Genomic DNA, 27,054 nt, shown 5'->3' with positions numbered 1-27,054 from the left:
AATCTGTCATGAACTTGTACACTCCGTGCCAATGAAGGGTCAGAGCAGTATATTCAAAATTATGGAGGACATACTAAGTGCTAGAATATTATACATTTGTTGAATTAAATCTAGGGTGTACTCATTTCTGCAATCCTTAATTTAAACAAAATTGGCTAATTTACTTATTTTATGGCTATTAATGACATATATTTCTCAGTTTTTATTATGTATATGTTTAATACATTTTAGTTTTGCCATTTTTCTGTGAATTGTATTAGTGATCATAAAGAAAATACATCTTTTGTATTTGTTCAGAGGGGGTGTACTCATTTATGCTGTGCACTGTATAAGCAAACAAAAATAATAATAAAAAAAACAAAAACTCTCGCAGAGTAGGGCTGAAAAACTGAGAGAAAAGATAGATTTGTAGTTGAGATTTGAAGGAGGGATTGTAGAGATGCTGTGGAAATCACAAGGACAGGAAGATTTTTTAGGACAGGAAATTTTCCCCTACAAAATGGCAGATTCCTTGGTCTAAATTATGTAATATGCTAAAAAAAAAAAAAAAAACATGTCCCAGTAACAGTCCATGTTTTGTAAAGTTTTCTCAAGTACCCTCCAGTAAATTCTGGGTAATTCTGAGGCCTTTCGAATCCACCATGAGAAGCAGGGCCCACGAAAATGATAATGATTACATGATGAATAATCAGTCATGTGCATGTTTTTTTGTTTTGTTTTTTTGAGGAGTCAGAGTGTATGGCATGACAGAGCATGCATTACTCAGCAACCGGAATTACCAAATCACCTTAATTTCAGCATAACACATTGAAGCTTTCCTGTTCTCTTCCTTTTACAGTTCTGTTTCTGTTATACACTCTTAAAACAATAAAGGTTCCAAAAGCAGGTTTCTTTTTTCCACTATAAAGAATCTTTATCCATGGAACCATCCATACCAATAAAGAATTTTTATTTTTAAGAGTGTAGTTGACTTTAAAAAAAAAAAACTATTTAGTGACAATGTACTACTAATGTAACATAGAGTCATGTTTGGCGTATATGTTGCTCATACTTGATCAATGGTATATCTTTTAACTGCTCTTTTTTGATCATTTCTAGAGGAGGTGGACTGATAGGCTTAAGTGATAAGAGCAATCTTCCCATCCACAGCTATTGTGCACTACTTGTGACAGACAAGCCCATTAATCAGTCTGTTTTCCTTTTGTTGTTATGTAGATTCAGCAGCACTCTAATTCTGGCCTGCAACAAAGCTTTGCAGTGAATGTAAACAATGTGGAATGTTGTTACAGAGTCAAGTTATAGGACTAGATAACCTGCACTGATGTCCTCACATAGACATACTGATAGTAAATTCAATATACACTGGTTTTGGTGTTCTCTTGATGTGTGAGCAGCGTTCAGTGCATTCATATTGAATACTTACGATTTTATAGTGTTCCTTGTGAAAATGTGAGACTTGAAATGGATCCCTTTTGTGTTATGATCTTTTATAATTTAGTATATAAACGTTTTAAATGTATTTATTCACAAATGATCTAGTTAGAATCTTGGTTTGGTAATTGAAGCTAACATTTTTCAATCAACTGTAATAGATTTCTAGTTGTTTGAAAAGCTTGTTTTTGAACAATTAGGAGGCATAAGCACTACTGGCTGGTTAATAATAAGTAACTTAAATGCTTCTGATTTGTGAATGAATTAACATTATTAGACAAATATACCGTTGCAAAGAAAGATCGATCAGTGCATACTAAAAACGTAGCTAGTAGTTGACAAGCAGTAACAGTTAGCTCATTATTAGCTGTTGACTTGTGCTTTTTAATAAATAATAAATACACACACACACATATATATATATATATATAAATGTATATATATATAAATGTATTTATTATTTATTAAAAAGCACAAGTCAACAGCTAATAATGAGCTAACTGTTGACTTGTGTTTTTTAATATATATATATATATATATATATATATATATATATATATATATATATAGGCTACATTTAATCATATATAACGTTACATTTATAAACTCAAATGCAACAATATTTTGTCTTGTTTAGATTGTTTCTTCAGATAGCAACGTTGTTTTTTTTCTCTATGAGTAAGATCATCTGTCGGGAACCCAATCACGTGCTGGTGGGTCACATGCTATGACGTTCGTCGGGGGCGGGATCGAAAGATCTATAGGCAAGAGTCTCGACCAATGAGAAATTGAGGAATTTGCCTTCAGACGCGGTATAAACTTGTGGCCCGGCGGCTGCGACAGAATATTTTCTTCTGGGTTCAGGACGACAGGGTGAGTCGGGTGTTTTTAAAGCTTTCTGGAATCTTTTGTTGTTTTTGCATTTATTTTCAAAGAAGCGTCTACATGGACCATTTTTATGCACATTTATTATATACATCTTTGTTTTGTTTAAGATATTTTTTAGCTTTACACAGAACAGAATGGAGCTTGTTAGTTCGCTCTGTTGCTGATACATTCTTATGAACTGTATACAAAATACATTCGTATGAACTGTATTCGACACACGGTTATAGGTTAATTTAATAGATGAGTAACGCATAGCGCTTTTTGCTATAACCATTTCTCTAAAATGATTCCAATAGTTTCTTTTTCGATTTCCCGGCCTGGTTTCGGTCTTTGTTTTCTTTTCCTGGGAAACTGTGGGCTGCATCCACCCTCCCAGATCCCGTGACTGTTACAAAAGGAACACCGTATTCTCTTCTGTATCCAGACCAGTGTTTCTGTCCGGAGGCCCGTGTGAACAAATATATTTTTTAGAAGATATACAGATACAGATACATGGCTTTTATTACTATTCATAGCAAAGTTATTAACTACATATCTGCCTGTTGGTGGTTCTTTACACGGTGTAAACAAATATGTCGTGGCAGTAATCTGATCTCACGTCGACGCCTGTTCTTTTAAATATACATAAACGTTTAATTATACAGCAGTGAGGTGACTGACTAAGGAACATTTGGCATGAAATTTCAAGGAGTTTAAGCAATGTCTTGCGAAACATTATCTGAAACTATTTTCAATTGGTTTATGCAGCATTTAGGAGCATATTAATTAAAATAATTCATATTTCATCCACAAAAGAAAAAAAATATGACAAAAAGTTACTTACTAAGTCATAATAATGAGTTCAAAAGTCAAGGTTGCACTTTATTTTACAGTACGTGCGTTTGTGTACTTAAGAACTGGTTAATATAAGGTAACTACATGGGTTAAGGTTAGGTTTAGGAGTAGGTTCAGGGTTAGTACCTAGTTATTACCAATTTATTGTAATAACTATTATATGTACATAGTATGTTCATGAGGAACAGGACTGTAAAATAAAGTTCTACCGAAGTTGAAATTATGACATTCTGGTCTTAAAAGGTCGAATTATTTCCATAATTTCATTTTTTTAATCTCATAATTATTTTTTTTTTTTGTAGTTTCGACTTTTTATCTCAAAATTATGACCTTTTATGTTATAATTATGATCTACCAAAGAAATGGGCTTCCATATAAGACTGAATATTTGCACAAAAAAAAAAAAAAAATCACAATTCAAAATATTAGAACTAAAATTGTGGTGGTAAAAAAACAAAAACTTGTACATGTTTTGATATCTTTACATGGAATACAAAAAGTTCATGGTCACTTGTTGCAACATGTCTGACCTGTTGTTGTTTTTTCCCCCCAGTGTTTTGATCATGAGGGTGTATTTGGCAGTGTTTACGTTGTGCCTCAGTGCTGTATTTGCTGCTCCAACTCTGGACAAGCAGTTAGACGATCATTGGGAGCAATGGAAGAACTGGCACAGTAAAAAATACCACGAAGTAAGTGTTAAAGGTTCACTGATGGCTTTACATTAACAAGTTGAAAACGAAGCAAGATGTGGAACTCAGCGTTATCTCTTTCAACACAGAAGGAGGAGGGGTGGAGGCGAATGGTCTGGGAGAAAAACTTGAAAAAGATCGAATTGCACAATCTTGAGCACTCCATGGGCGTACACACTTACAGACTCGGAATGAACCACTTTGGTGACATGGTAAGACTGCAGAAGAAGTTTATTTGACGCGTATACATTCTGATTTGTGAAATTCCTTCAGCATTAATCAATCTATTCTATATCTACAGACTCATGAGGAGTTCAGGCAGGTGATGAATGGCTTCAAGCACAAGAAGGAAAGACGATTCACTGGATCCCTCTTCATGGAACCCAACTTCCTGGAGGTCCCAAACAAGTTGGACTGGAGAGAAAAGGGATATGTGACTCCCGTGAAAGATCAGGTGAGATAGCTGCCTTTATAGCTTAAATAGCTAGAAATAATGTATATTTGAATATGAGCCATGGCCTGTATTTAAACTCCATACAAAAAAACTGGTCTGACCACTTTGGAAATCAGATGTATATATCATATGATGTGTAAAACAAAATAGTTGTGTTTTCCGGGTATGCGCAGAGAAAACATGTCACATGCCTATAGATGCATAGCGTTTGTCTAAACTAGTGGTAAACTAACTAGTAAACTACTAATATTTTTAACTCCAAGGCACAACAATATTCAAAGGCCCACTAGCCCTAGTTTTCTATGGGCACTCATAGTTTCTATAAATTAAAAAGTAACTAAAATAATTATATTTAAAATAACTAATCAGAAAAATAAAATAATTACAATTCAGAATTTTGGTTAACTTTCAGTATTCCAGAAGTTTTATTTTTATTCACAATTTCTACACAATAAAATATTTTAGAGCTTGCCATTACCAGTAATTTGTAGCAGTTATTAATTTACATGACTTTTCCTCATCTCTTCATATATCTTTCCTCATCTTCTTCATATATCCATGATAATTGCTGGTTTAAAATATTTTCAAATATGATATTTCCAGGGTGAGTGCGGTTCTTGCTGGGCCTTCAGCACTACCGGAGCCATGGAGGGTCAGATGTTCAGGAAGACTGGACAACTGGTGTCTCTGAGTGAGCAGAACCTGGTGGACTGCTCTCGTCCTGAAGGCAATGAGGGCTGTAACGGAGGTCTCATGGACCAGGCCTTCCAGTACATCAAGGACCAAAACGGTCTGGACTCAGAGGAGTCCTACCCCTACTTGGGAACTGTAAGTTACATGACTTTTTATTCTTCTCAAATTATTCTGATTAATGACATAAAGGATTACCATAACACGAATGTTTTGTTTTTACATTTGTTTTTAGGACGATCAGCCCTGCCATTACGATCCTAAAAACAGTGCAGCCAATGACACCGGATTCGTTGACATTCCCAGTGGAAAGGAACGTGCTCTGATGAAAGCTATAGCCGCTGTGGGGCCCGTGTCTGTGGCTATTGACGCTGGACATGAGTCTTTCCAGTTCTACCAGTCAGGTGTGTATATTTCTCACCGCTAGTTGTTAAGCCAGCTAAATGACTGAATTATGACAATTTAGTGAAGGAGAGAAGTCTGTTGATGTGAACTAACAGATATATATCTCTTGTAATAGGCATCTACTATGAGAAAGACTGCAGCAGCGAGGAGCTAGATCATGGCGTTCTTGCTGTTGGTTATGGTTTTGATGGTGAGGATGTTGATGGCAAGAAGTACTGGATTGTCAAGAACAGGTAAGAAGATCATTTATACTGTACATTCATATAAAACCATGAATGGCCAATGTTTAAAGCCAGTGTTTTTAACACAATGTGCCTTTTCTGTATTCTAGCTGGAGTGAGAGCTGGGGTGATAAAGGATATATCTACATGGCAAAGGACAGACACAATCACTGTGGTATTGCTACAGCAGCTAGCTACCCTCTTGTCTAAGGAAGATACCTCTAGTGTTAAAACATTGTACCAGAAGGCCACATTACTGTCTCGGGTACTCGAGTGGTTTACTGAAATCCACTAGTGTAGTCAAAAAGGAGTCACCTGACACAGGGGGCTGTGTCTCACAGCCTGAATGAGACTGTGAGAAAGAAACCTCAAGCTCTAGGTATTGTGTGACACTGTTTTAGGGACTTTATGCAATTGTTTTTTGGTCATTTTAATGGCATTGATTTAGTTGATTTTTGCCTCAGTGTAAATACATGTTCTTTAGTGTAAGTCACAATGTACAAATGTGTTTTTTATTTCTACTTTCTGTATGATCAATTAAACATTTAAAAATGTAACTGTTACCGTTTGTCTTGGATTTATATTCTTCCTGTAGTTTTAAATATAGCATAATTTTGCCCACTACTGTTCAAAAGTTCATATTTTTTTTCTTGAACACCAAATCAGATCATATTAGAATGATTTCTGAAGAATCATCTGACAGTGAAGACTGCTGAAAATTCAGCTTTGACATCACAGGGAAAAAATTACATTTTAAAATATATTAAAATCAAAAACAGATTGTAAATTGTAATAATATTTCACAATAGTACTGCTTTCACTGTATTTTTGATCAAATAAATGTAGCCTTGGTGAGAATAAGAGACTTCTTTCAAAAACAATCCCAAACTTTTGAACAATATTGTGCATAGTTTACTGTAACTTTACATATCATTTGCAAAACAAATTTATTCCAATCACCTCACTATGACATTTTGTTGACTGACATGAGCAAACAGAAAATCAAAAACTAGTGTGCCCTTAGCCTATTAAAACAGGAAGTTTACTGTTCATGACTGAATGGTACTGCTTTTCAGTACTGCTTTCTCAAGCTTAAACATATCCAGCAGCATATCTGGGATCAGTGTCATGTTCACGGGAGCTTCAAAAAAAAAAAAAAAAAAAAAAAACGTTTTCCAGACATACCACGTCACATTCTATTTTTTCTTCACTGTATGTGTTGTGATCTTCAGGAGGTGAATATTAACATGGAGGGCTGTTCATTTGCTCTCGCAATACAATGTTTATACAATTTGTTTATCTCTTGGCATGTAGCCATTACACGGGCAGCCATCATGACCAGCAAACTAAGACTTGTGGGGTGGAGATTACTAGGGTTTTGGCTCTTGTACTAGTAGGGAGGGGTCTGTGAGAATGAGTGGGTGTAAACCAACTAACAAACAGCACATTGCTGAAGGCACATAATGTTCACATAACATAAGCGAGGAAGAAAGACAGATTGCGAAAGGGGTAGAAGACTAAATCTGAACTGAAAGACCTCAAATGTGCGATTTTGTGAAATAAGGAAAGAAAAAATGACTTAAAATACTGGAAATTTAATGTGATTCTGTTTACAAAAGCATTGCTTCTACTATTTAAAAAAAAAAAAGCTACTGTGATGTTTTGTATTCAACTCGATGTCATGTGGGTTTTCAGTGGATCAAATCACAACCGAAATCTCTTATTTTTTCTGTTTCTTGACAAAGGACAAGTACTCCTCCACATCATCTGGAGAGCCCACCACAAAGGGTGCCCTCTGGTGCAGTGACTCGGGAATAATATCCAAGACGCGCTGGGTGCCTGTCGTGGCGATGCCTCCGGCCTGCTCGATCAGGAAGGCTATGGGGTTACACTCGTACAGCAACCTCAGCTAGAGAGTATGAAAAATGTGAGGAAAAAAAGAGAGCCATAGAAGTTATATAACGCCGATAACCCCACAAACCAATTTATTTTTCAAAGGGTCTCTAAACCGTGAACAATTATCCTAGTTTTACCTCTGAGTTTGAAGCCGATATGTTTCATTTCCTCTTATTGATTGTCATTTTGGGTCATTGAGTATGCTTTTAAGTTCAATCAGAATGGATTCATTTTAGTCTTATCTATGTAGAACAGAGAAACTGGACTGTGTAAATACATATTAAAGTTTATACACTAGCATTTCTTGAAAAGCAGCATGAACTGCAGATACTATATCTGGGTCACTGCTTTCATGCTATAGTGTATATTTGCTCCAGTTTAAGCTTATGCTGTGTGTTTGGCCAATTCCCATTGTCAGGAATGACACAGCTCAAATGAGAGGTTATCTGTTATCACAATTCGACCTGCCTGTACCTGCTGTAAACCATAAAGTAATCTACAGTATTAAACACTGCAGAGACTTATTAATAATTGAAGTGTTGGAGTTACCTAGTCTGCTGCAGTGCTGTTATTGTCAACTAAAGTTAAAATTTAAACATAATTATTGTTAATAGCGTACTGCAGGTGTGACGTCAAAATTCTGAAGACTTATCCACCAGTGGTTCCTTCGAGATTTTCCTATGGGTTTTTATAATGGGGTTTTTTAGTTTATGAGTAAAATATGGTCTGTGGTAAACATAACTTCACGATACTCGTCAAGTTACGTTTACCACAGACCTTATGTTACTAATAAATTGAAAAACCCCATTATAAAAACCCATAGGAAAATTCCAGAGGGAACCACTGGCGAATTAGTCTTCCGGGTTTTGACGTCACGGCTGCGGCACTCTATTAAAATAAAGTTAAAATAAATAATATGTAAATATTAGATGTAAACTAAAAAACAAAAATGAAAAATAAACTGAAATAAAATATGCTGAAGTACTAAAATGACTAAAACTGAAATAAAAATGAATTAAAGCTAAATAGAAATGTTAAAAAAAACTTATCAAAATGACACCAGCACATAACAATGTTACTAAAACTTAAACTAAAATTATAATAAAACTGAAAATATAAAAATAACAAATATTAATGAATAAAATAATTCCAAAATAACACTGGACACAACCATAAGATTAACCTGACAGCGTATATTGCATGAATCACTCTACTGTAACATAATATGATAAAAGTCTATTATCTTTCCCCTTCATCATACTCATTGTTTTATTATATAACTATCATCAGATGTGCTTTTTTATGACTGGTTTCCATTGTTTGCCCTGAATATCTTAAAATACATGAGCTACAAATGATCATGTCATAAAAGCATAGCCGACTAACCTTTCCTTTTGGACTCTTCTCATTGGCTGGGTACATGAATATGCCACCATAGGCGATGGTACGGTGTATATCAGACACCATCGACCCAACATACCTGGCACCATACGGGGCACTACCATCCTGTGAGACAATTACATTTCATCAAATATAATATTAAGACATGTCATCAGTATTTATATGAACAAAAACTCAAACTTTCTTCATATATTATTTGGCTTTGAATTAGAAACTTTGATTATACATGATCTTTTTAGGCTTTTGAAGAAATTGAAAATAATTTCGACTTGCACCACAGTCTGTAAACAATCTAAAACAAAAATTGTCGGGAACAAAGATCACAAGTGCTTTCAATAAAAGAGGATAGGAAAACAGGAAGTAGCGTGAGAAGTTCCAGGAAACAGAAACCCAGCTGGACAGCTAAAACACATCGGTACACTTTATTTTACAGTGTCTCTGTTACACATCTGACATGTACTTACTAACCCTAATTATATAGTAAGTACATGTTGTTAATTAATATTTCTCAGTACTTATTTGTATAATTACACTGTAACAAGAACACTTTAAAATAAAGTGTAACCCACACATCTGTCATCAAATGTAATGCCTTTTCCTTTAGAAATAGGTGAACAGTAAAAACAACAAAAAGAAACTACATAAAGTTGTAATTTTGACTTTAAATTTGGATTTTAAGAGGTGGCAGCATGTTTCCTTAGCCAACCCCACCTCAAGCAATGACAGACACAATACGCAAACAAATCAATACTTCATGAGGTCAGAGATAGCATGTTTCTAACAACACTTCTAAGAAAACAACTTGATATCCAATATAAAAACATGAAAGAGTTGATAACATAATGTATGTCATTAGCAAGTTTCCCATTTCGTAATGCAGTATTTTATCTAAGACAAGCTCTTCAATTTTTTCTTGTTTACTTTTTACTTCTTATCATTATCAGACTGATTAAGATGATCTTAAAATGAAGAAACAAAAACATATTCCTGGAAACTCAAGATCTTACATCTGTTCACTAAAAAATAATTAACGTTAATAATTAACCAGCTGACCCACTGGAAATTAATACTCAGCATATTTTATGATCACACTGCACCCAGTCACTCTCAAATCAGTTACATATGCTGAGTCTATATGTTCCAGGTCAGAAAAAAGATCAGCTTTCTGCAGAGGAAGTCGCTCATCACTTTCCAGCATATGTAAGGTGTGTACACATCAGCTGATGCTAAGCACGGCCATGCAGTCATGCAAGCATTATTCAGACTCACTTTGTTTTAAACTAAGTGATCTTCAGGCCAGCTAAGCAACATTCCCTGTTCTGTCGCAACGTGTCATGAACATGTGAGTATGGCTCTATCACATGATGTGTTGTACACAGCAAACCATAACACTCAACAGTTTGATTTGTGCTGTGTAAGTTAGCTCAAAAAATCTTGGCCAGCAACAGTAAGATTTTCCAAAAATAATATAAACAGACAAAGCAACATTCTTTGGCTATGTAAGTCTGTACAGAACCCACCTCTGGGTATTTCTTGTGCCTTAAATACTCAGTGACTGCAGGTTCAAAGTACTTAGCATAGCCCTCGTTGATACTGTAAATCTTCCCCTTTTTCTTGATCTTCACATTTCTGTCTGTCAGAATGAATTCTCCAATCGCCTGAAGAAGAGTAACATCAAAACAATTCATGTTCTAATGAGCTTATGTTACACAATGACACACAACTGCAGGCCTACTGTACGCTGTAGTAAAACTGAGAAACTAAATATAAATTAGCCAAGGATGAGGAATCAAAACTACTTCACCACAGCCACAAAATATTCAAGAATTTTATCCGAAATTGAAAAAAGAAGTGCCTCTTTTAATGTGTAAAAAAAAAAAACTAAAGATGTTAAACCATAAAGAGAAGTGAAACAACTCTCAGTAACACGTTGTTCTACAAGTATAAGACGTTTCACAGTTTACTACATAACAATTTTTGTTTTTAAGACTATCTCATGTTTGGTGACTGCGCACTTTGCTCGTATAGTCGTTAAGCTGTAAATGATTCACTTGAATCGTTTGGCGCGCCTTTAATGAACTGATTCCTAGTAACTTGAAATACTGTGACCATGAAATTCTGATATCAAAACTACTTTAATATGTGTTAGTTTATTTAGTCCTGGCATTATTATTCATTATTAATCTATATCATTTCAGCAGATTGAACATTTTGTGCGTACTGGATCCAGCATGAAGAAGTTAACTCCAGCTCCTGTCGTGAGAGCCACTAGCGTGGCGCTGCCGTAAAGAGCGTAACCCGCACACACGATCTGATTGCCTGGCTGTAGGGCATCCTTGTCACTCGGTTCTCCATCTGAGGCCTGAAACAGGAAAAACAACTGAATCAGCAGTCTGTCTACAAAGACAAAAGAGTGAATTTAGGCTCATCGTGATTAAATGAAATTGTACATGCACATCAACATTAAACAAACCCAATGACACCACCTAGAGTACATGTTTGTTACTGCAGTTCTACGTGAAGTGTAACTTTTTAAAGATTAGTAGTAAGAAAAGTTAATATTAAAAAAATAATAAACGTTAAATAATAGACTAATAAGATAAGCTGTACCGTTACTATTCGTTACACTCTAGTGCACTTAATAAAATAAATTTAAAGTTGTATTGAATTCATTGCTTAGCCAATATTTGTCATCAGGCAGGGTCAAAAGCAGTCAGCATACCTCGTCAATCTGCATGGAAAAGTAGCACAAGAACACCAAACATCAAACCAATCCATCTTATATGCCACATGACAGGAAGCTTACATGGAAATACAATTCTATTATTATTTATTTACATTTGCTTATGGGTTTCTCGCATGCATCAAAAAGTATAAACCAAATGCACATGCAACTCCAAACTCCAATCTAGCAGAGAACAGATGCAAACACTCACCCTTCTGTAGATGGCAAAGATGGTGCCTATGGGGGCCAAACAGTCAATGTTGGAGGAGCCATCCAGAGGATCAAAGCAGACTATATACTTTCCCTGTGACAAACAGCAGCCTGAACTGAGTATGCAGCCGAAATGAGACGGCGACCTCATGTGGTAATTATCTGAATGAACTCCAACAAATATGCATTAGCACAGGGTACATTAGACTGACATAAATAGTTTACATAACAGCCATAATTTATTTTGAAACCACACAGACATTTGTAAGGTTTTGTTTACTTAATTCTTCCAGACGTGCAATTTTATTTCCCTGACTATTCAAGTTTTCCCCCTCAATTAACATTGCTAATTGGATGTGTGTGTGATGGAAACTAATTATACTTTTCCTATTCTAATTATTTTGATAAAATGCAGCTCAACATATTCATTATCATTATTATTATTATTAGTTAGAGAGAAAAAAATCCTGCTGGCATGAATACAAGGAACTACCAGGTATTCTAATCTAAACATCAGAAAAAAGTCTTATTTGTCTTGTTATTTACCTTTCAAAACAAGCAACGACGTTTTAAAACACATTTTGAGCTAGATTATTCTCTCTTTTATCTAAAAGAGTAGCAGTACCCTTTTTTTTTTTTTTTTTTTTTTACGAAGAGTAGCAGTACCCTTCATAAGCACATTAATATTTACTTGTTAGACCAGAGTTCATTGCTGAAATAACAACTCCAATTTATATTTATTCTATTCCTTTGGTTCATTCTTTGGTTCATTCTTGAACATGACATCATGTGTTAAAGGAATAGTTAAAAATATTTTGTCATCATTTACTCACTCTCATGTTTCAAACCTGTATTAGGCAACTTTCTTTCTTCTTTGAACACAAAAGGAAAGGTCAGGGCCTGTTGACCTCAAAAAAAAAAAAAAAAAAAGGACAAAAGCATCCTGAAAGTAGTCAGTAAAACTCATGCTACAATTTCACATTTTCTTAAGCCAAACCAATGAAAATATCTCTTATAATATATATGTTCACATCCAAATATGGCATGTCAAGACACGTTTGACACTCATGTATGTGAAGTTTTTAACCAATCATGAAATGCCAAATTCGAATATGAACATATTCAATAAAGCATAAACAAGATTTGAGAGCTACAGCAGGGGGATTTTCAGTGAATATTGCCTTAAATTTCCATGTTTTTTTTTTTCTGAAGCACATGGCTTTAGAAGACTTGGACTATAGTACAACTTTTGTGAAGCTTTTACCATGCACTTTTAGGAGCCTGACTGACTTTATGAAAAGAGCAGCATAAACCTTCTGCCTATCATCTTCTTTTGTGGAAAGAAAAACATACTACAAGTTTGGAACGACATGAGGATGAGTAAATAATGGCATACCTTTCTCTTTAACTGTAAAATAAAAAGAAAAGAAAATATTCATAAACAAGACTTATCACAATGCTCATACTCTTTTCTCAGCAGGAGTGTAGATGACATCCTTGTTCTCCTCGGAAACCATCAAACAGGTGCCATAAGAGGCCTGCAGCATGTTGATGATCAGATCATTGGAAAGCACATCCAACTTCTTCTGCTCGTCACCTGTGACATTCACATGCCCGGCAATGCCTTGACTGTGTTCAGTGAAACCACAACATACTAATATTATTAAAAAGCAGACACTGAGGTTCAGATGCCAAAACACTGAATGGTGGCATTTCATTATTCCTATAAATAATACTGCCATGAGAATTACATATAGTGAAATAGAAATGAACAGCCTCAAATGTAATGGATCATATTATTTTATAATTATTAGAATTATTATAATAATATTATTTTATTCTTTACAAAGACAAGGACATCACAAACTACTAAAAAGGATTTATGGTAGCACTTTTAATTTTCAGTCCTGTTCCACATGTCATAACAATCATGTTCTGTTCTGTTTAGTTATCCATGTGTTCCCTTTCGCTGTTTGCCTGAGTTCTCCTTCATTATTTGTTGCTATGGTTTCTGACTGAGTTTCACACCTGTTCCTTATTTCATTGATTATCTTCCCTGTGTATGTAAACCCTCAGTTTCTCTTAGTTCTTTGTTTGGCATCGTCTGAGTAATCATTGACATTTAATGTATAGTGGCTTGTTGATTTCTCTATGTTCATTAAAGTTTCTCGTATCCCGTTCATCCTGCGTCTCGCTCTTCTTAACAGCGTAGCATGACACTTAACATACTATGTACTTCCAATAACTGGGTAATAACTAGGTACTAACCCTGAACCTACCCCTAAACTTAAACTTAACCCATGTAGTTCCCTTATATTACTGAGTATACTTTCTTAGGTAAGTACTGTAAGTGCACGTACTGTAAAATAAAGCACAGCCCAGTTTATTGTTTAATTAAACATACTAGAAGTGTATCTTACTGTAACTTTACAGTTCTTTAACTTTAACTAGTCTCTAAAACCACTAGGTCTGTGTATTTGACCTCACATATTGATTTTATCATTGGCTGAGCTGAAAGATCTTTCACCCTCTTCTGCTTCATACAGTAAAAGCATGTGTTCACAACACAGGTACGGTAAACTATATTCATTCTATTAATGCAAAATAATTCAATGAAACTTACAGATGAATAAGTCCAGCTTTCCTGACAGCAGATGAAATAGCTTTAATAGCTGTTAACATGGAATTGATGAGCTGTGTGAGTTCTCCGGTGGCCCCCTTCGCCTTCCGCCCCGTCTCCATCACGAAACGAGTGAGGGTCCATACGTCCACATCAAAGACCGACTGATCCGACATTCTTACAGTATCCCGAGTGTTGCAGCGGTCGGACAGGCAGAGACTAACTGAAGAGACTCTAGGCAGTCTTTTTACATACACAGTGAGTGGAAGAAGGCCAAAGTTATATTGGTGAAGCAGATCAAGTGACAGTAGTATAGTCTGAATGCTAGTAGAGCCTGAGCTCAAAGAGCCCAACTTATAAAGCACGTTCCTTGGCTCTCAGATAATTATTTATGTTCACTGTTGACACATGACATATACCCAGAGGTTAGAAGGTCATGGGTCAGAAATCAAAGCTCATGATTGTTTATGACAATCATGTCCCGATGAACACTGGAGGTCTGTTAAATGGATCGCATTAATAAAACTGTGTATTTATTTACATATAAATGTGTCCTCATGACTCAAAATCAAACCTAGAACTGTGACTAAACACATCAAACACATTTAAAGAAAATGGATAAACACCATGCTGCTCATGCATTATATTTGATTCACAGCACTGAAAAGTGCCATTAACATGCTTTCTGAGGACTTCATTTAAATTGTAATCCTCAACAAGCACTGTTTACGCAATATATTTAAGCACTGCTATAGACGTCGCTCTCCAGATTCAACAGATTTGGCAGATTGGCAGACATATTTCCAAACAAGCATGCTCTTATTGCCTTAAATGTGAGTGCTTCCTCTGCTACAGAGCCCAAAATAATAAATTCATTAGGATCAGAATCTTCCAGATGACATTTCACTCACAGAAGAAAAGCTGTGGGCTCCAACACAGGAGAAATCACTGAACACAGACAAGCATTTCTCTGATCATTTCTATACACAAAGGTTGTTTTATACTGCACTATGCTACAAATAATTATCATTAACATCTTAAAATGAGGGTATAATTTATAAACAGATTAGCATGCATATAATTTAACAAAGGTCATGTAGAGCAACACCCCAAAATGTGTCTCAAATGTCAGTTGGTCTCTATGCACCTACTGGCCTTTACAGAAAAGGTCATCTGCTCTTCATTTGGTTGCTCAAACTTGTTGTACAGTATATTTAAATCTCAATACATTGAGGAATACATTGAGTATGACGAAGGAAAAGTAGCCATTTTCATTCACAAATAATATTAAAGTGTTCTCAGAGACTTACTGAAACACAATTAAAACATTTACATACTTTAAAGTCATCATGAAATCAAAATTGACAATACTTATATAGCAGTATTTATTATAAATGATTTATCCGTGCACATTAAACGTTATTTTTTTTATTTGTGTGCCATCTTAATCTTTATTCAAAATAACTTCCCCTCCCTCTTGCACCAACATCTCTTCTCTTCTTTGAAGACGTGTTTACTGGCGCAAGAGTGGGACAACCTCTGTCATTCACATGAGATCACAGCAATAGCAAACCACAACAATTCAATGATCCAATCAATTCCCCATGGACAAACTCACATTTTATCTCGTTCGAGAAGCTGTTTCACTCGGATATACATCACAATAGGGAAGAAAAGACGCAACAACTACAAAGTCTTTTGTTTTGCCAAGAACTTTATTCACAGCTTCCCTTAATAGGGTGCAATAAAGGCACAAGTGATTATTTGATCTGTACAGAGAGAAATGTGATCAATTTAAATTCAAATCATCCTCATGAATTTGCTTCTGTCTTTTAGGTGAACAATAATTTCAGCTGCCAATAACACCCACAGAGATTGTCTAGTGCAGATAACACTGTTTCTCTAAAAGTAAATGTTTTGGTCTCAAGTTTTTCAGTAAAAAAATAATCACTGCTTAGTCCGTGTTCTCTAAAATACTTCTTATATTTCTTTATGGAGGTATAAAGTGTATAAAAAACATTTGGTTTCATAGAAATTAGATCTACATTACAGAGGTATTTTGAAAGTTAGAATATATTTTGGTATCTTTTTCTGGAGTGTCAAGTATTATATATCCTCTTTATTATTCAGAGTTGTACATTCTGACTATTGGTCTTCATTTATGGTGTTTCTGAAAGATGGAGATGTACTCTTGGACGTCATCAGGGGAGCCCATCACCACAGGTGCCCGCTGATGGATGTTCTCGGGCTGGATGTCCAGGATGTTGGTGGTCCCTGTGGTGGCCATTCCTCCGGCCTGCTCCATGATGAAGGCCATGGGGTTGCACTCGTAGAGCAGTCTGAGCTGAAGAGGGTGAAAGAGTTTTATAAGTCTCTACCAGTCCCACCCACATTACTCATCCAATAACATTTAGTTATGGCTTCCTCCTATTGCTACAGCTCCCTCTACAGGCCTTATTGTGGATGTGACCAGCAATGCAGACACACAAGTGAGTGAAGCAATAAAAGCTTTCTCACTAAGGTATTTGAATTATGATACTGTGAAGTGATAGCATGGCACAAAGGTTTTACACAAGTATAATATAATGGAATGGATCCTTGTTCAGGTCTTACAGATAAGAGAGAACAAACATTGACACGCCTGTAGATGTGACACCAAACAGAAGAACTGGAGCAAAGGTCATATATACTTTTCATGTCTTCACTTCATTCTTGTATTTTATTAAATAGTGCAGTGTCCCCAAAACTATCAGGACACTCTTAAGTGATTATATGAACATCATTAAATTAATATATGACTATATTTATCTGAATACATGACAGTATATATGTGAAAAAAGCTCAACAGTTGATTTATTGGTGTGCACATAAACAAAGTCACATGAAACAATGTTTAAATGTACTGTATGTTTAGAAGTACCTTTCCTTTGGGACTCTTCACATTTGCAGGGTAAAGGAAGATTCCTCCATAAACAAGCGTCCGATGCACATCTGCCACCATTGAGCCTACATAACGGGCTCCATATGGCGCACTGCCATCCTGAACACATTTTTATAGTTATTATATGGATGATATAAAATAATCAATGTTTATTTTCAGATGTTTCATGTTTTTGCTTTTTTGGTTCTGCAAATCGGATCAATGTGTATTTGAAATGTATACGTTTGTTCAGCTTTTATATGATTAGGAACAATATATTTTTTTTTAATGAAAAAATGCATACTGTACCTCTGGGAACTTTTTCTTCTGCAGGTACTCTGTGACGGCAGGATCGAAATAAAGGGCATAACCTTCATTCAGACTGTAGATCTTCCCCTTCTTCTTAATCTTCACATCTCTGTCCACCAGAATGAACTCCCCAATAGCCTGACATTTAAATTCATTAATGCATGTGTTATTTAGAACTTAATGTCTATGCACAGCATCTGACATATGCTCTCAATTACCACAGAAATAACTTAGATTCATCCTCATTTAAAAATAGACACATTTTACACTAATAAACATCTTAAATTGGGGCAAGCTGGCAGCCATTAAAATAAAAATTAAAAAAATGATAAACTACTACACTTTTAGAATAAAGGTTCAATGGGGTTCTATACAGAACAGTAGAGTTCTTGACCCAATATTAAAGAATGCTTTATGACAAAAAGGTTCTATATAAGTACAAATGCCTTAAAGACCCCCTGAGGTGAAAATCAAGTTTGTCATGTTGTTTATATGTCTATGTGGACAAACCATGAGCAAATTCATCAGTCAACACCACTGCTAAGTATTTTCTCTTTGAAACTGCAGTGTCGGGTTGAAACGGCCCTGTTTCCTACGGTCACAAACATATAACCAATCCTGTCGTCATGAAGGCGGGGCTTTTCTCTACTGACTTTATATGATGTTCAGAGCATTACTAAGGATGCTAATTTTTAGAAGGCAGCTGTCTGATTTTGAGATGGCAAACGGTAACATTGTTTTTGTAACATTAGCAACACATGATTAGCTGCTTGATAGCTAATCAATCATATCAATTACCATTATGTGTCCAACGTTGTGGAGAGCGATACATAACATACATTACTCTTCTGATACATCGACTTGTAGACAAGCCTGTTTAACTTGCTTTTTCTCTTCTTATTTGGAATCAATTTCTGGTTCAAACATACATGGCTGAATTAAACCTATATTTTCATGTGCAGCGTTTACTACAGTAGAGTTGACCGAGTGGATCAGGTAGTCTGATCTGGTGCGATTGAGTGGAGGCGGGGATTTATTTGCATATTCATGGTCCGTGTATTCATTAAGCAAGGGTGTAGAGTTACATTCAAGCTATTTTAAGGCATGAAGAATTTTTTTTTTTTTTTTTTACAGGAAAAGAACATTTAAATATGTCATTATCAAATTGATGAGTTTTAAGGGATAAAATTATTGACTGCAGTGGGACTTTAAATTATTGCATAATACTTTCAGCGGGTTATTTCAATTTTTTTCTAGTGATAAAGTATGTTTATGAGCTGTTTAATAAATAAAATTTAATAAAAAAATAAAATAAATAAATAAACAAAAATTAATTAATTAATTAAAACTAAATCCATAAAATGATCCCAAAATCGGAACCCCTAAAAGGTTATACACATATGAAGCATATGAAGTGTTCTATAGACACTTTTCTTCTAAGAGTGTAAACAGTTTCAAACTATGTCTCCTAGCTGTATGAATCATATCATGTATTACACATTCTTAGCTTGTTTTGTGTAGACTGAATAAACTGTGATACCAACTGATTCACTGCTAAATGATCCCAAAAGTGATGTGTTAAAAATTGTGTAAGTAAAACGCACTCACTGGATCTAACATGAAGCAGTTCACTCCCTGACCAGTGGAGAGGACAACCATGGTGGCACTGCCGTACAGTGCATATCCAGCAGCCACTATGTTTCTACCAGGCTGCAGGGCATCTTTCTCAGACGGCTCGCTGTCTGTGCACTGTGAACAGAGCAGTCATTAAAGTGTGTTCAGATACTAGGGTGGAATACATGTGGACTGTCATGGGCTGTATACTTGCATATCTATTAAATATATTCAGTCATACCTTTCTGTAGATGGCAAAGATGGTCCCAATTGAAGCAAGGCAGTCAATGTTGGATGAACCATCAAGAGGGTCAAAGCAAACCACGTATTTACCCTTGAACACATGCAAGAAGCTTTGGTTAAATAAATATTACTGAAGTAGCTGCCATACATCACAGCCATTTAATGATGTTGCTCTATTATATGAAGACATTTGACCTTTCCAAAATCCTCAGTCATCTTAAAAAATCATCTCATATATATATATATATATATATATATATATACGTCTGATTTTAACTTACAGGGTTAACAGGGTTCTTTTGACTAATGTATTTCCATGACTTTTAGTTATTCATGAATCCTGGATAAGGGTTTAACAAGTGATTTTTATAGAAATTAAACTCACAATGTTCTCTAGAGCAGAGAACTAGAAACATTTACATTCAAAATTACATTTCCATGATTTTTAAGATTTGTGTGTAATATACAGGACTGGAAATGTCTCTCAGTTTCCTATTCTTGAATGTCAGATTAGATTCAGGATGGGTTTCTGGCCAACACTGCAGGTAAAGGCCTGAATATCACTACGTACAAGATATGATTCATATAAGCATCCATCTCTAGCAGCTAAAATCAGTTAGAGTCATCTGACTAGGTCTCTAAGTTCTGCACAGGAAAGGCAAGTTTATCTTGAAACACACACTTTTCCATTTTTGGAATAGAATGTGACAAGTTACGGTGAACTCATTGGCTATGATTTTGGAAAAAAACATTAAACAAAATATATTTTTATATAAATTGTTTATACACTTACAGTATTAACTTACCCGTCTATCTGGCTCCACAATGATTGCACTGTCATTTTCCTCAGTGACCAGTACACATGAGGTGAATGAGGATTTGATCATGTTTATGACGAGGTCATTGGAAAGGATGTCCAGCTTCTTAACCTGGTCACCTGTCACATTGGTGTTTCCAGCAATGCCATACCTGCCAGAAATATTTCAAAGTCATGAGTTGAATCATATCAGAGGGACTGAAATTAGTTTTTAGGTATTGGTTCTCAATGGTTGTTTATAGAAGTGTTGTATAAAATATCATAACACTATATCACACTACTTCCAGTACACCAGCACTGTTTGCTCATGTGATACTGCAAACATAATATATGTAATGCATATTAATCACAAGTGTGAGAGGGAGGGAAAAATAAACGCTGAAACGCCCCTTTCATCTGATTGGTCAAACCGCGCCGTCTTCAGGACGGCCTTAGAATAGAGTACCTCAGGGATGACGTGTTTTTGTAGGCAAAACCCGGAAGCAAGTTAGCATTTTAGGACTTCCGGTTCCATCGCCCTGAATGGGTTGTTTCAATGGGTTTTTGCTAAATCGCCTGAAATAAGGTCTGTGGTTAACAAAGCCTCTAAATATTTTCACGTTTTGATCTATGACATAAAACACACCAGTTATAACCCACTTGTGTTTTTTTAAACCTTTATTGTGTCTTAAAAATGGCGGTTGCTAACAAATTGCTAAAAGGGACTACTTCCTTTGGCGGGGACTTTAGACGTCATCATGACAAACAGGACATTTGGACAGCATTTCTCATGAAAAAGTGGATAAGTATTCATACACAGCGCAGATCATAATCAGCGAGCATGTTTTTAAATAAAGTTGTTTTCTAAATAAAGTTTGAGGAAGCTTGGTGGTGGTGACGTTGATCCGCGACCATGGTGTGCTGTAGTCCGTTTATAGCCTACTGTTAGCTTTTTATATCTGACGACTGTATTTAGGCTTCAAAATGTATAAATGTTGTGTTAACTTGTAAAGATTATCTTGATAGACAAAACGTGTAAGTGTCATAGCCCTTGGTTAAACGCAGAGCTTATTTTTTGCGATTTTCCAAAAGTCTATGGGAAAAATGCATAGGCTTTCGATCGAGGGAACCTGTGCGCCGCTAACTTCCGGGTTGGCCTACAAAAACACGTCATCCCTGAGGTACTCCATAAATAGTGGGTACGGCATTGTCGAATCATCCCGTTTTATAAGTTTTTGTCGCCACGCGAACCACCACTTGCTGACAAATCAGAAATGTGTTATATTTAACTATAATTAGTGCTGCTGCGAAACTTCGCCTCTAATGTACGACACTTGAGAGATCACAAGTCATACAGTATGCTAACAAGGAGTTTGGTGTATTATATAGGCCTATTATTTTTATTTTTTAGTAGGTTGATAAATGCAATGCAAATAGTTTATATAATATGAATAAAAGTAAAATGTTTACTGTATGACGTATGGGCAACAAGGATTGGACGTAAAAATCAATGATAAACATGACCATGAGAACATGTCCATTTCCCACTCGCCTTTTAATGAGATCACAGGTGTGTGTGTGTGTGTGTGTGTGTGTGTGTGTGTGTGCTCTCCGTAATTGAATGCAAGTGCAACATTATTTTTGCAAACTGAAGAGCTCATAATGTAATGTATGATAATGTATTTTGGTTTTTAAATTTACGTAATATCACTCACTTATATAGTGTTTTTATAATGCGTTTGCATTTGTAATAATTTATATCTAATTTAATTTCTTAATTTTGTTCATGGAGATAACGTGGACATTGTGTCATGGTTTAGTGGAAGATTGCTGCCATTTACTGGAAAACAAACATTTAAAATTAAAATAACATGAAATTTCAAGAACAGCCACTAGATGGCTGCAGTGCATCACTCACGGGCTCATTTGCCATTTCCACGTATTTTTATAGATAGCCTATCTTTTCATTTAGATTTGTGTTTAGACATTAGTATAACATTAAAAATTTATCTTTGTCAAAGTATGATCACTGAAGTATCATTTTTTGCAATTATGTCACAATACAGTCAAACCTGAACATGGTGTTATGTGTGTGTGTGTGTGTGTGTGTGTGTGTGTGTGTGTGTGTGTGTGTGTTCTCCATCGTGGATGTGTTATGGTGTCACCCCTTCACTTCTGTGTGTGTTTTGCATTGTAGCTGATTATTTGTTTGTTTGACAAAATATGTAACAGAGCATTTTTATATAATCTCCCATTCAAATCAAGATCAGTTTTGGTTGCATGCATTGTTGTTATAATAAAATAATGTTTTGCACATTACATTTGACATTGTATTGACTGACTCACACATCTGCCTACACTCTCAGAAGAAAGGTACAAAAGCTGTCACTGGAGTGGTGCCCTATCAAAAGGTACATCTAGAGTGTACATTAGTACCTTAAAGTTACATATTGGGTACCAAAAGTGTACATTCCCAAATGGTATATATTAGAACCCTTTTAAATGGAAACATCCCAGCAACAGCTTTTGTACCATTTTTCCTGACAGTGTAGCCTGGATATTTCTAGTAATCCTGAAGACCTTGTTTAGCTGGTTCAGGTATGTTTGGATGGAGCTAAACTTTGCAGAACATTGATCCTCCAGGAGCAGGACACCCCTGACATGCCATTTACTTTAATTGAATGTGATTTATTATCAACACCTAGTAGTACATCTTAAAATATAGAGCTCATGACAAATGAAAACAAAATAAAAGAAAATACTTAGAAAAATATTACCAGAGCTTTGCTCGACAAACATTAAATGCATAAAGCAGTGGGAATAAACAATACCTTGAAAGGAGTTAGCAAACTTCAGAGAAACATCAACCAATTAATAATGTAACGATAATAACTTTAAAAAAGTGCTATCTAATTAATATACAATGTTAAGAGGGTTGATTTTAAGTTGTATTCCACATATGACAGAATCTGTTAAATGTAGCCTAATTTGTAGATTAATGTATTCGATTAATTTTAAATCAGCATGGTCAAAATAATTTTTGATTATTTGTTTAACACTGATAATAATTTGAACCACTGCAAAAAAATCTCCTCATATCACAATTTATATAATTGCTATTTTTATTGGATTGTATTTCTAATCCAAAGTAAACTATTAACAACATTTTTTTTTATAACCAAAGATTGACACTGTATTCTAGCCTATAACTTTAACATTACAGTTCCTGTTCATAATTTGTATTTCATTTGAAGACCTATAATAGCCTATTGTTGCTGTCCAACCCTGCTAATTTTGTCAGGTATTCAGCAGCCTACGAGTTCACTGATTCAATGATCTTTTTTTTTATCTCATTCTTTCCGCGTGAACTGAATTCACAACGCAATCCAACAGTCCCCATTGACTTTATATAGCGTGATGCTGCCTCCTTGTCATTTCTAGCTTATAACAAAAAATAGAATGTCTAAAAGCTGCTATGTGACAAGGTGTACAGCAAACAAGCTAAAAAACCCAGAACTAAGTTTTTATAAGCTGTCGACCCCAAAAAACGAATGTTTAAGGACACAAAAGTGGATACAGGCAGTGAGACAGAGCACAAGGGGTTATATTACTATAAGAACTACATTGGAGGGGAACGTATGTTTTTTAGCTTGTTAGATTTACACCTTGTTACACAGCAGCTTTTAGGCATTGTTCTGTTTTTTTTGTAATAAGTCAGAAATGACAAGGAGGCAGCCTCACGCAATACAAATTAAGTCAATGGAGACGGTTGGATTGTTTTCCCCCCCGGTGGGCGTGGTTTTCAGATTATACTAAATGCGCTCTGTCTCGGCGCGGTTTGACCAATCAGATGAAAGGGGCGTTTCAGCGCCGCCCACATGCGAGAATGAAATATCAAAGCCATAAACCGATTTGTAAATCACAAACGAAGAATGAGAAATCGGCCCAAAATCTCATTTTCCGTTTGTTAAACTAAATGGAAAAACGAATAAACGAGCCGTCTTTTCATTTCTCGATATTCCATTCAAAATACGAAATTAAATGATCAAATAACCTTTGATAACACTTAGCAAAAATGATATAACCTTTGATAACACTTATCAAAAGTTATATAACCTTTGATAACACTTATTTTACAGTGTCCGTGTACACGTTACATGTACTTGCTTAAACTTGTCCCTCAAATGTGATTGGTTGATTAAAATGTTGTTCCTAGATCAACAAGGATACTGATCCAGTAACATGTTGTACTTGGTGAAATCACGTTCACGTTGTGGGTATATATATATATATATATATATATATATATATATAGCAATGAAATACAACATGGACATTGTTTTTAAACTAAAACGAACACATTCGTTTTTGCAACTAATGTTTTTTGCAACCCAAACTTTTTGGAGTTCCAATCGATCCTGTCAGAGGTGTGCACAAGAAATACTTACAGGTGGGCGATACCTGCTTTCCTGACAGCGCTCGAGATGGCTTTCACAGCCGTGCACATCGCGTTCAGAAGTGTTGTCAGCTCGCCTGTGCCTTTAGCTTTTCTGCCCTCTTCAAGCAGAAATCTCGTCAAAGTCACAACGTTAGTGTCGAAAGATCCCCGGTCTGACATGACTGCAGATTTAAAGATCTTCTTGCTGATTTAAAAAAAGAAAGAAAAAAATCTCGCTGTTGTATTAATAATATGTTTTCATGCAACTCATTCAATCGAGGAAACAAAAATATGAAGGCGGAAATGGTGCTGGAAAGGGGTGTATGGAGAGCTAAACCAATGAGAAAGTGCACAGCCAGAGGCTCAGAGGTGTGACTGACTGACTGCGTGCAAGTTTCAAAACAATGTTGCATTGTGGAAACGGGGGAGTGAATGAAAGCCCCCCTCATGCCTGATCTCTGCTGTGTCATCATGATTATGGGCTTGACCCACTGACGAGCTGAGATTACTACAGTATACGAGTAGCGGCAGTTTTAGGGCGAATTTAGGTTCTTCTGTTAATTCATTTAATCCCACCTGTAATATTTCTTACCAAAATTTCCTTTTGAGTTTGAATGGTCTAAAAGAGTTGCTGAATATTTTTCAGAGAGTGGTCAAGTCAACTATAAATGGAAGTCAGTCTTCAGTCTTCCATGTTTGTACTGTAGGTTTTAGTTTGTCTTACATACTGGTCAGGCTGGTTTATTGGCTGGATTTAGAGAGCTATTATAATTTTACCTATTTTACTCAGTTGTTGTTCAGTTCATCTTAAAATAGAGGTAAACAAACAACTAAAATAGTTCCCCCAACACATAAAACACATGCTCATGTATGCAAAAGATTGAACATATACTGAAACATACTTCAGACATTTGTCTGATATGGATAGTAAGAAATGTAGGCTAAGTAGTGGACTATATGCAATTTACAGTCAGAGCTACGTGGTTATAGGAAATTATCATTGCAAAAACATTTATGCTGTAAATATTCAGCATTTTCCTTATAATGAGAAAGATACAATGATGGCAGAGTTTTTTTTTTTTTTTTTTTTTACAATTTAAGGCTAGCTGTTTCAGATAGGCCCTGACAAGTATTTAATTGATGATTTTTTACATTTTGTGTATTCTGGATCCATACCGAACTACCTGTAGTAACCACTAGAGGTCAGCCCTAATTAAATGTTTCTTAATTCACTCTCCCCACTAAGAGGCGTGAAGAGCCAATTTCAACAAATGTTCTTATAAACTTTGAATACAAACATAAACATTAAAACAGACTGAATATTCAGTATTGGGTTAATAAAGGGCAATAAGCTACAGAACTACCTCCATTCAAGGCTGTTAACTAGTAGGCCATATTTCTTTGATATATGCGCACTTTGTAACATCCTGCCTATTTTTTCTCCTTCTTGGATTGCCAGTACTGTATGTCTCTTTCAAAACATCCAAGGTGCTGCTGTTACACTTACTAATATCTTCAGAAATTCTCTCATACTTTATAAAATAAGTCCATGCAGAGGCCACTCCACTGATTGCCAGTATCTTGTGGATTTCAATACAAGAAACTGGTTAACAGACCCTAGACTCTCTGAAGCCATACATCCTACCTCAACCCTTAATGATCAACCACATCACAGAATAAACAAACAAACTGAAGTAATGATCATGGATTATCCAGGTAATGACACAAGCAGGCTATTAAGTGTTGTCATTATTAAATATGTAAATTTTTGAATGAGGAAATTTTTTTGTAAATTCAGCTACTATTTGGTCTAAAATAGCTTTTTTTAGGACAGCACTAAATAAAAAATAACCATTTTTTTCCCTGTAATTTTGTTAAAATATTAACAGTTTGCAGATTCTGCAAGGTGCATGTCAATCTTTGACCGCAACTGTATCTCCGCATGCAAGTTTTCTGCTTGGTTCCTTATTCAGCTCCACATTAGATTATTCAAAATCCTAATAACTGTCAGAACATTTACAGTCTATTAGAAAGATAAAGTTTGCAAAGTTCATGTATAACCTATTGTTGGCCTGACTTGAGAAAAAGTGAAATGCCCTAGGAAATATCCAGCTGTAGGATTAACATAAACATATTAACTTAAAATAGCCTATAAACTATTATAATAATTTATTTGAAACCTTTAGAAACTGTGTGACTTTCAGAGGCCCTGCTGATATAGTAAGCAGTAAGAGGAGCACCTGCCTTTGTGTACTCAGTTATTTGTACGT

The 27,054-nt window shown here is 35.4% G+C and overlaps 3 protein-coding genes and 1 long non-coding RNA gene across 4 annotated transcripts; 2 read left to right on the top strand and 2 right to left on the bottom strand.

The window, feature by feature from the left end:
* The first annotated feature begins 2,081 nt into the window (after positions 1-2,081).
* ctsla (cathepsin La) lies at positions 2,082-6,175 on the top strand. The gene is made up of 8 exons (XM_051895063.1): positions 2,082-2,304; positions 3,707-3,842; positions 3,932-4,054; positions 4,144-4,296; positions 4,900-5,124; positions 5,222-5,390; positions 5,507-5,624; positions 5,723-6,175. The coding sequence occupies exons 2-8, from the start codon at positions 3,717-3,719 to the stop codon at positions 5,820-5,822; spliced, it is 1,014 nt and encodes a 337-aa protein (XP_051751023.1). The 5' UTR covers positions 2,082-2,304; positions 3,707-3,716; the 3' UTR covers positions 5,823-6,175.
* On the bottom strand, positions 6,027-14,759 carry fbp2 (fructose-1,6-bisphosphatase 2). The gene is made up of 7 exons (XM_051895062.1): positions 14,468-14,759; positions 13,311-13,473; positions 11,846-11,938; positions 11,131-11,271; positions 10,430-10,567; positions 8,895-9,014; positions 6,027-7,521 (listed from the first exon to the last, which is right to left on the bottom strand). Exons 1-7 carry the CDS (start codon positions 14,638-14,640, stop codon positions 7,333-7,335), a joined length of 1,017 nt encoding a protein of 338 aa, XP_051751022.1. The 5' UTR covers positions 14,641-14,759; the 3' UTR covers positions 6,027-7,332.
* On the top strand, positions 11,878-13,463 carry LOC127513359 (uncharacterized). The gene is made up of 3 exons (XR_007930389.1): positions 11,878-11,998; positions 13,122-13,224; positions 13,322-13,463. It is a non-coding gene; the product is annotated as an uncharacterized LOC127513359 (long non-coding RNA).
* Positions 14,760-16,158: 1,399 nt separating the features above from the next.
* fbp1a (fructose-1,6-bisphosphatase 1a) lies at positions 16,159-25,174 on the bottom strand. The gene is made up of 7 exons (XM_051895065.1): positions 24,795-25,174; positions 20,357-20,519; positions 19,549-19,641; positions 19,302-19,442; positions 17,694-17,831; positions 17,385-17,504; positions 16,159-16,808 (listed from the first exon to the last, which is right to left on the bottom strand). The coding sequence occupies exons 1-7, from the start codon at positions 24,962-24,964 to the stop codon at positions 16,620-16,622; spliced, it is 1,014 nt and encodes a 337-aa protein (XP_051751025.1). The 5' UTR covers positions 24,965-25,174; the 3' UTR covers positions 16,159-16,619.
* Positions 25,175-27,054: the final 1,880 nt, after the last annotated feature.

This window comes from Ctenopharyngodon idella, chromosome 5 (assembly GCF_019924925.1).
Source record: "Ctenopharyngodon idella isolate HZGC_01 chromosome 5, HZGC01, whole genome shotgun sequence".
NCBI classification, from domain to species: domain Eukaryota; kingdom Metazoa; phylum Chordata; class Actinopteri; order Cypriniformes; family Xenocyprididae; genus Ctenopharyngodon; species Ctenopharyngodon idella.
The sequence above is the reverse complement of the archived record's forward strand: the minus strand, read 5'-3'. Positions and strand labels throughout refer to the sequence as shown.

Excerpts from the sequence above, each read along its gene's own strand:
- fbp1a (XM_051895065.1), bottom strand. The coding sequence starts at position 24,964 with ATGTCAGACCGGGGATCTTTCGACACTAACGTTGTGACTTTGACGAGA. Across the intron at positions 17,832-19,301 it reads ACTGCTTCATGTTAGATCCA|GCTATTGGGGAGTTCATTCT; the intron begins GTGAGTGCGTTT and ends TTTAAATGTCAG. Across the intron at positions 16,809-17,384 it reads TGAAGAGTCCCAAAGGAAAG|CTCAGACTGCTCTACGAGTG; the intron begins GTACTTCTAAAC and ends CACCCTCTTCAG.
- ctsla (XM_051895063.1), top strand. The coding sequence starts at position 3,717 with ATGAGGGTGTATTTGGCAGTGTTTACGTTGTGCCTCAGTGCTGTATTT. Across the intron at positions 4,055-4,143 it reads TGAACCACTTTGGTGACATG|ACTCATGAGGAGTTCAGGCA; the intron begins GTAAGACTGCAG and ends CTATATCTACAG. Across the intron at positions 5,625-5,722 it reads TACTGGATTGTCAAGAACAG|CTGGAGTGAGAGCTGGGGTG; the intron begins GTAAGAAGATCA and ends TCTGTATTCTAG.
- fbp2 (XM_051895062.1), bottom strand. The coding sequence starts at position 14,640 with ATGTCGGATCAGTCGGTCTTTGATGTGGACGTATGGACCCTCACTCGT. Across the intron at positions 11,939-13,310 it reads ACACTCCTGCTGAGAAAAGA|GGAAAGTATATAGTCTGCTT; the intron begins GTATGAGCATTG and ends TGTTTGTCACAG. Across the intron at positions 7,522-8,894 it reads AGAAGAGTCCAAAAGGAAAG|CTGAGGTTGCTGTACGAGTG; the intron begins GTTAGTCGGCTA and ends CATACTCTCTAG.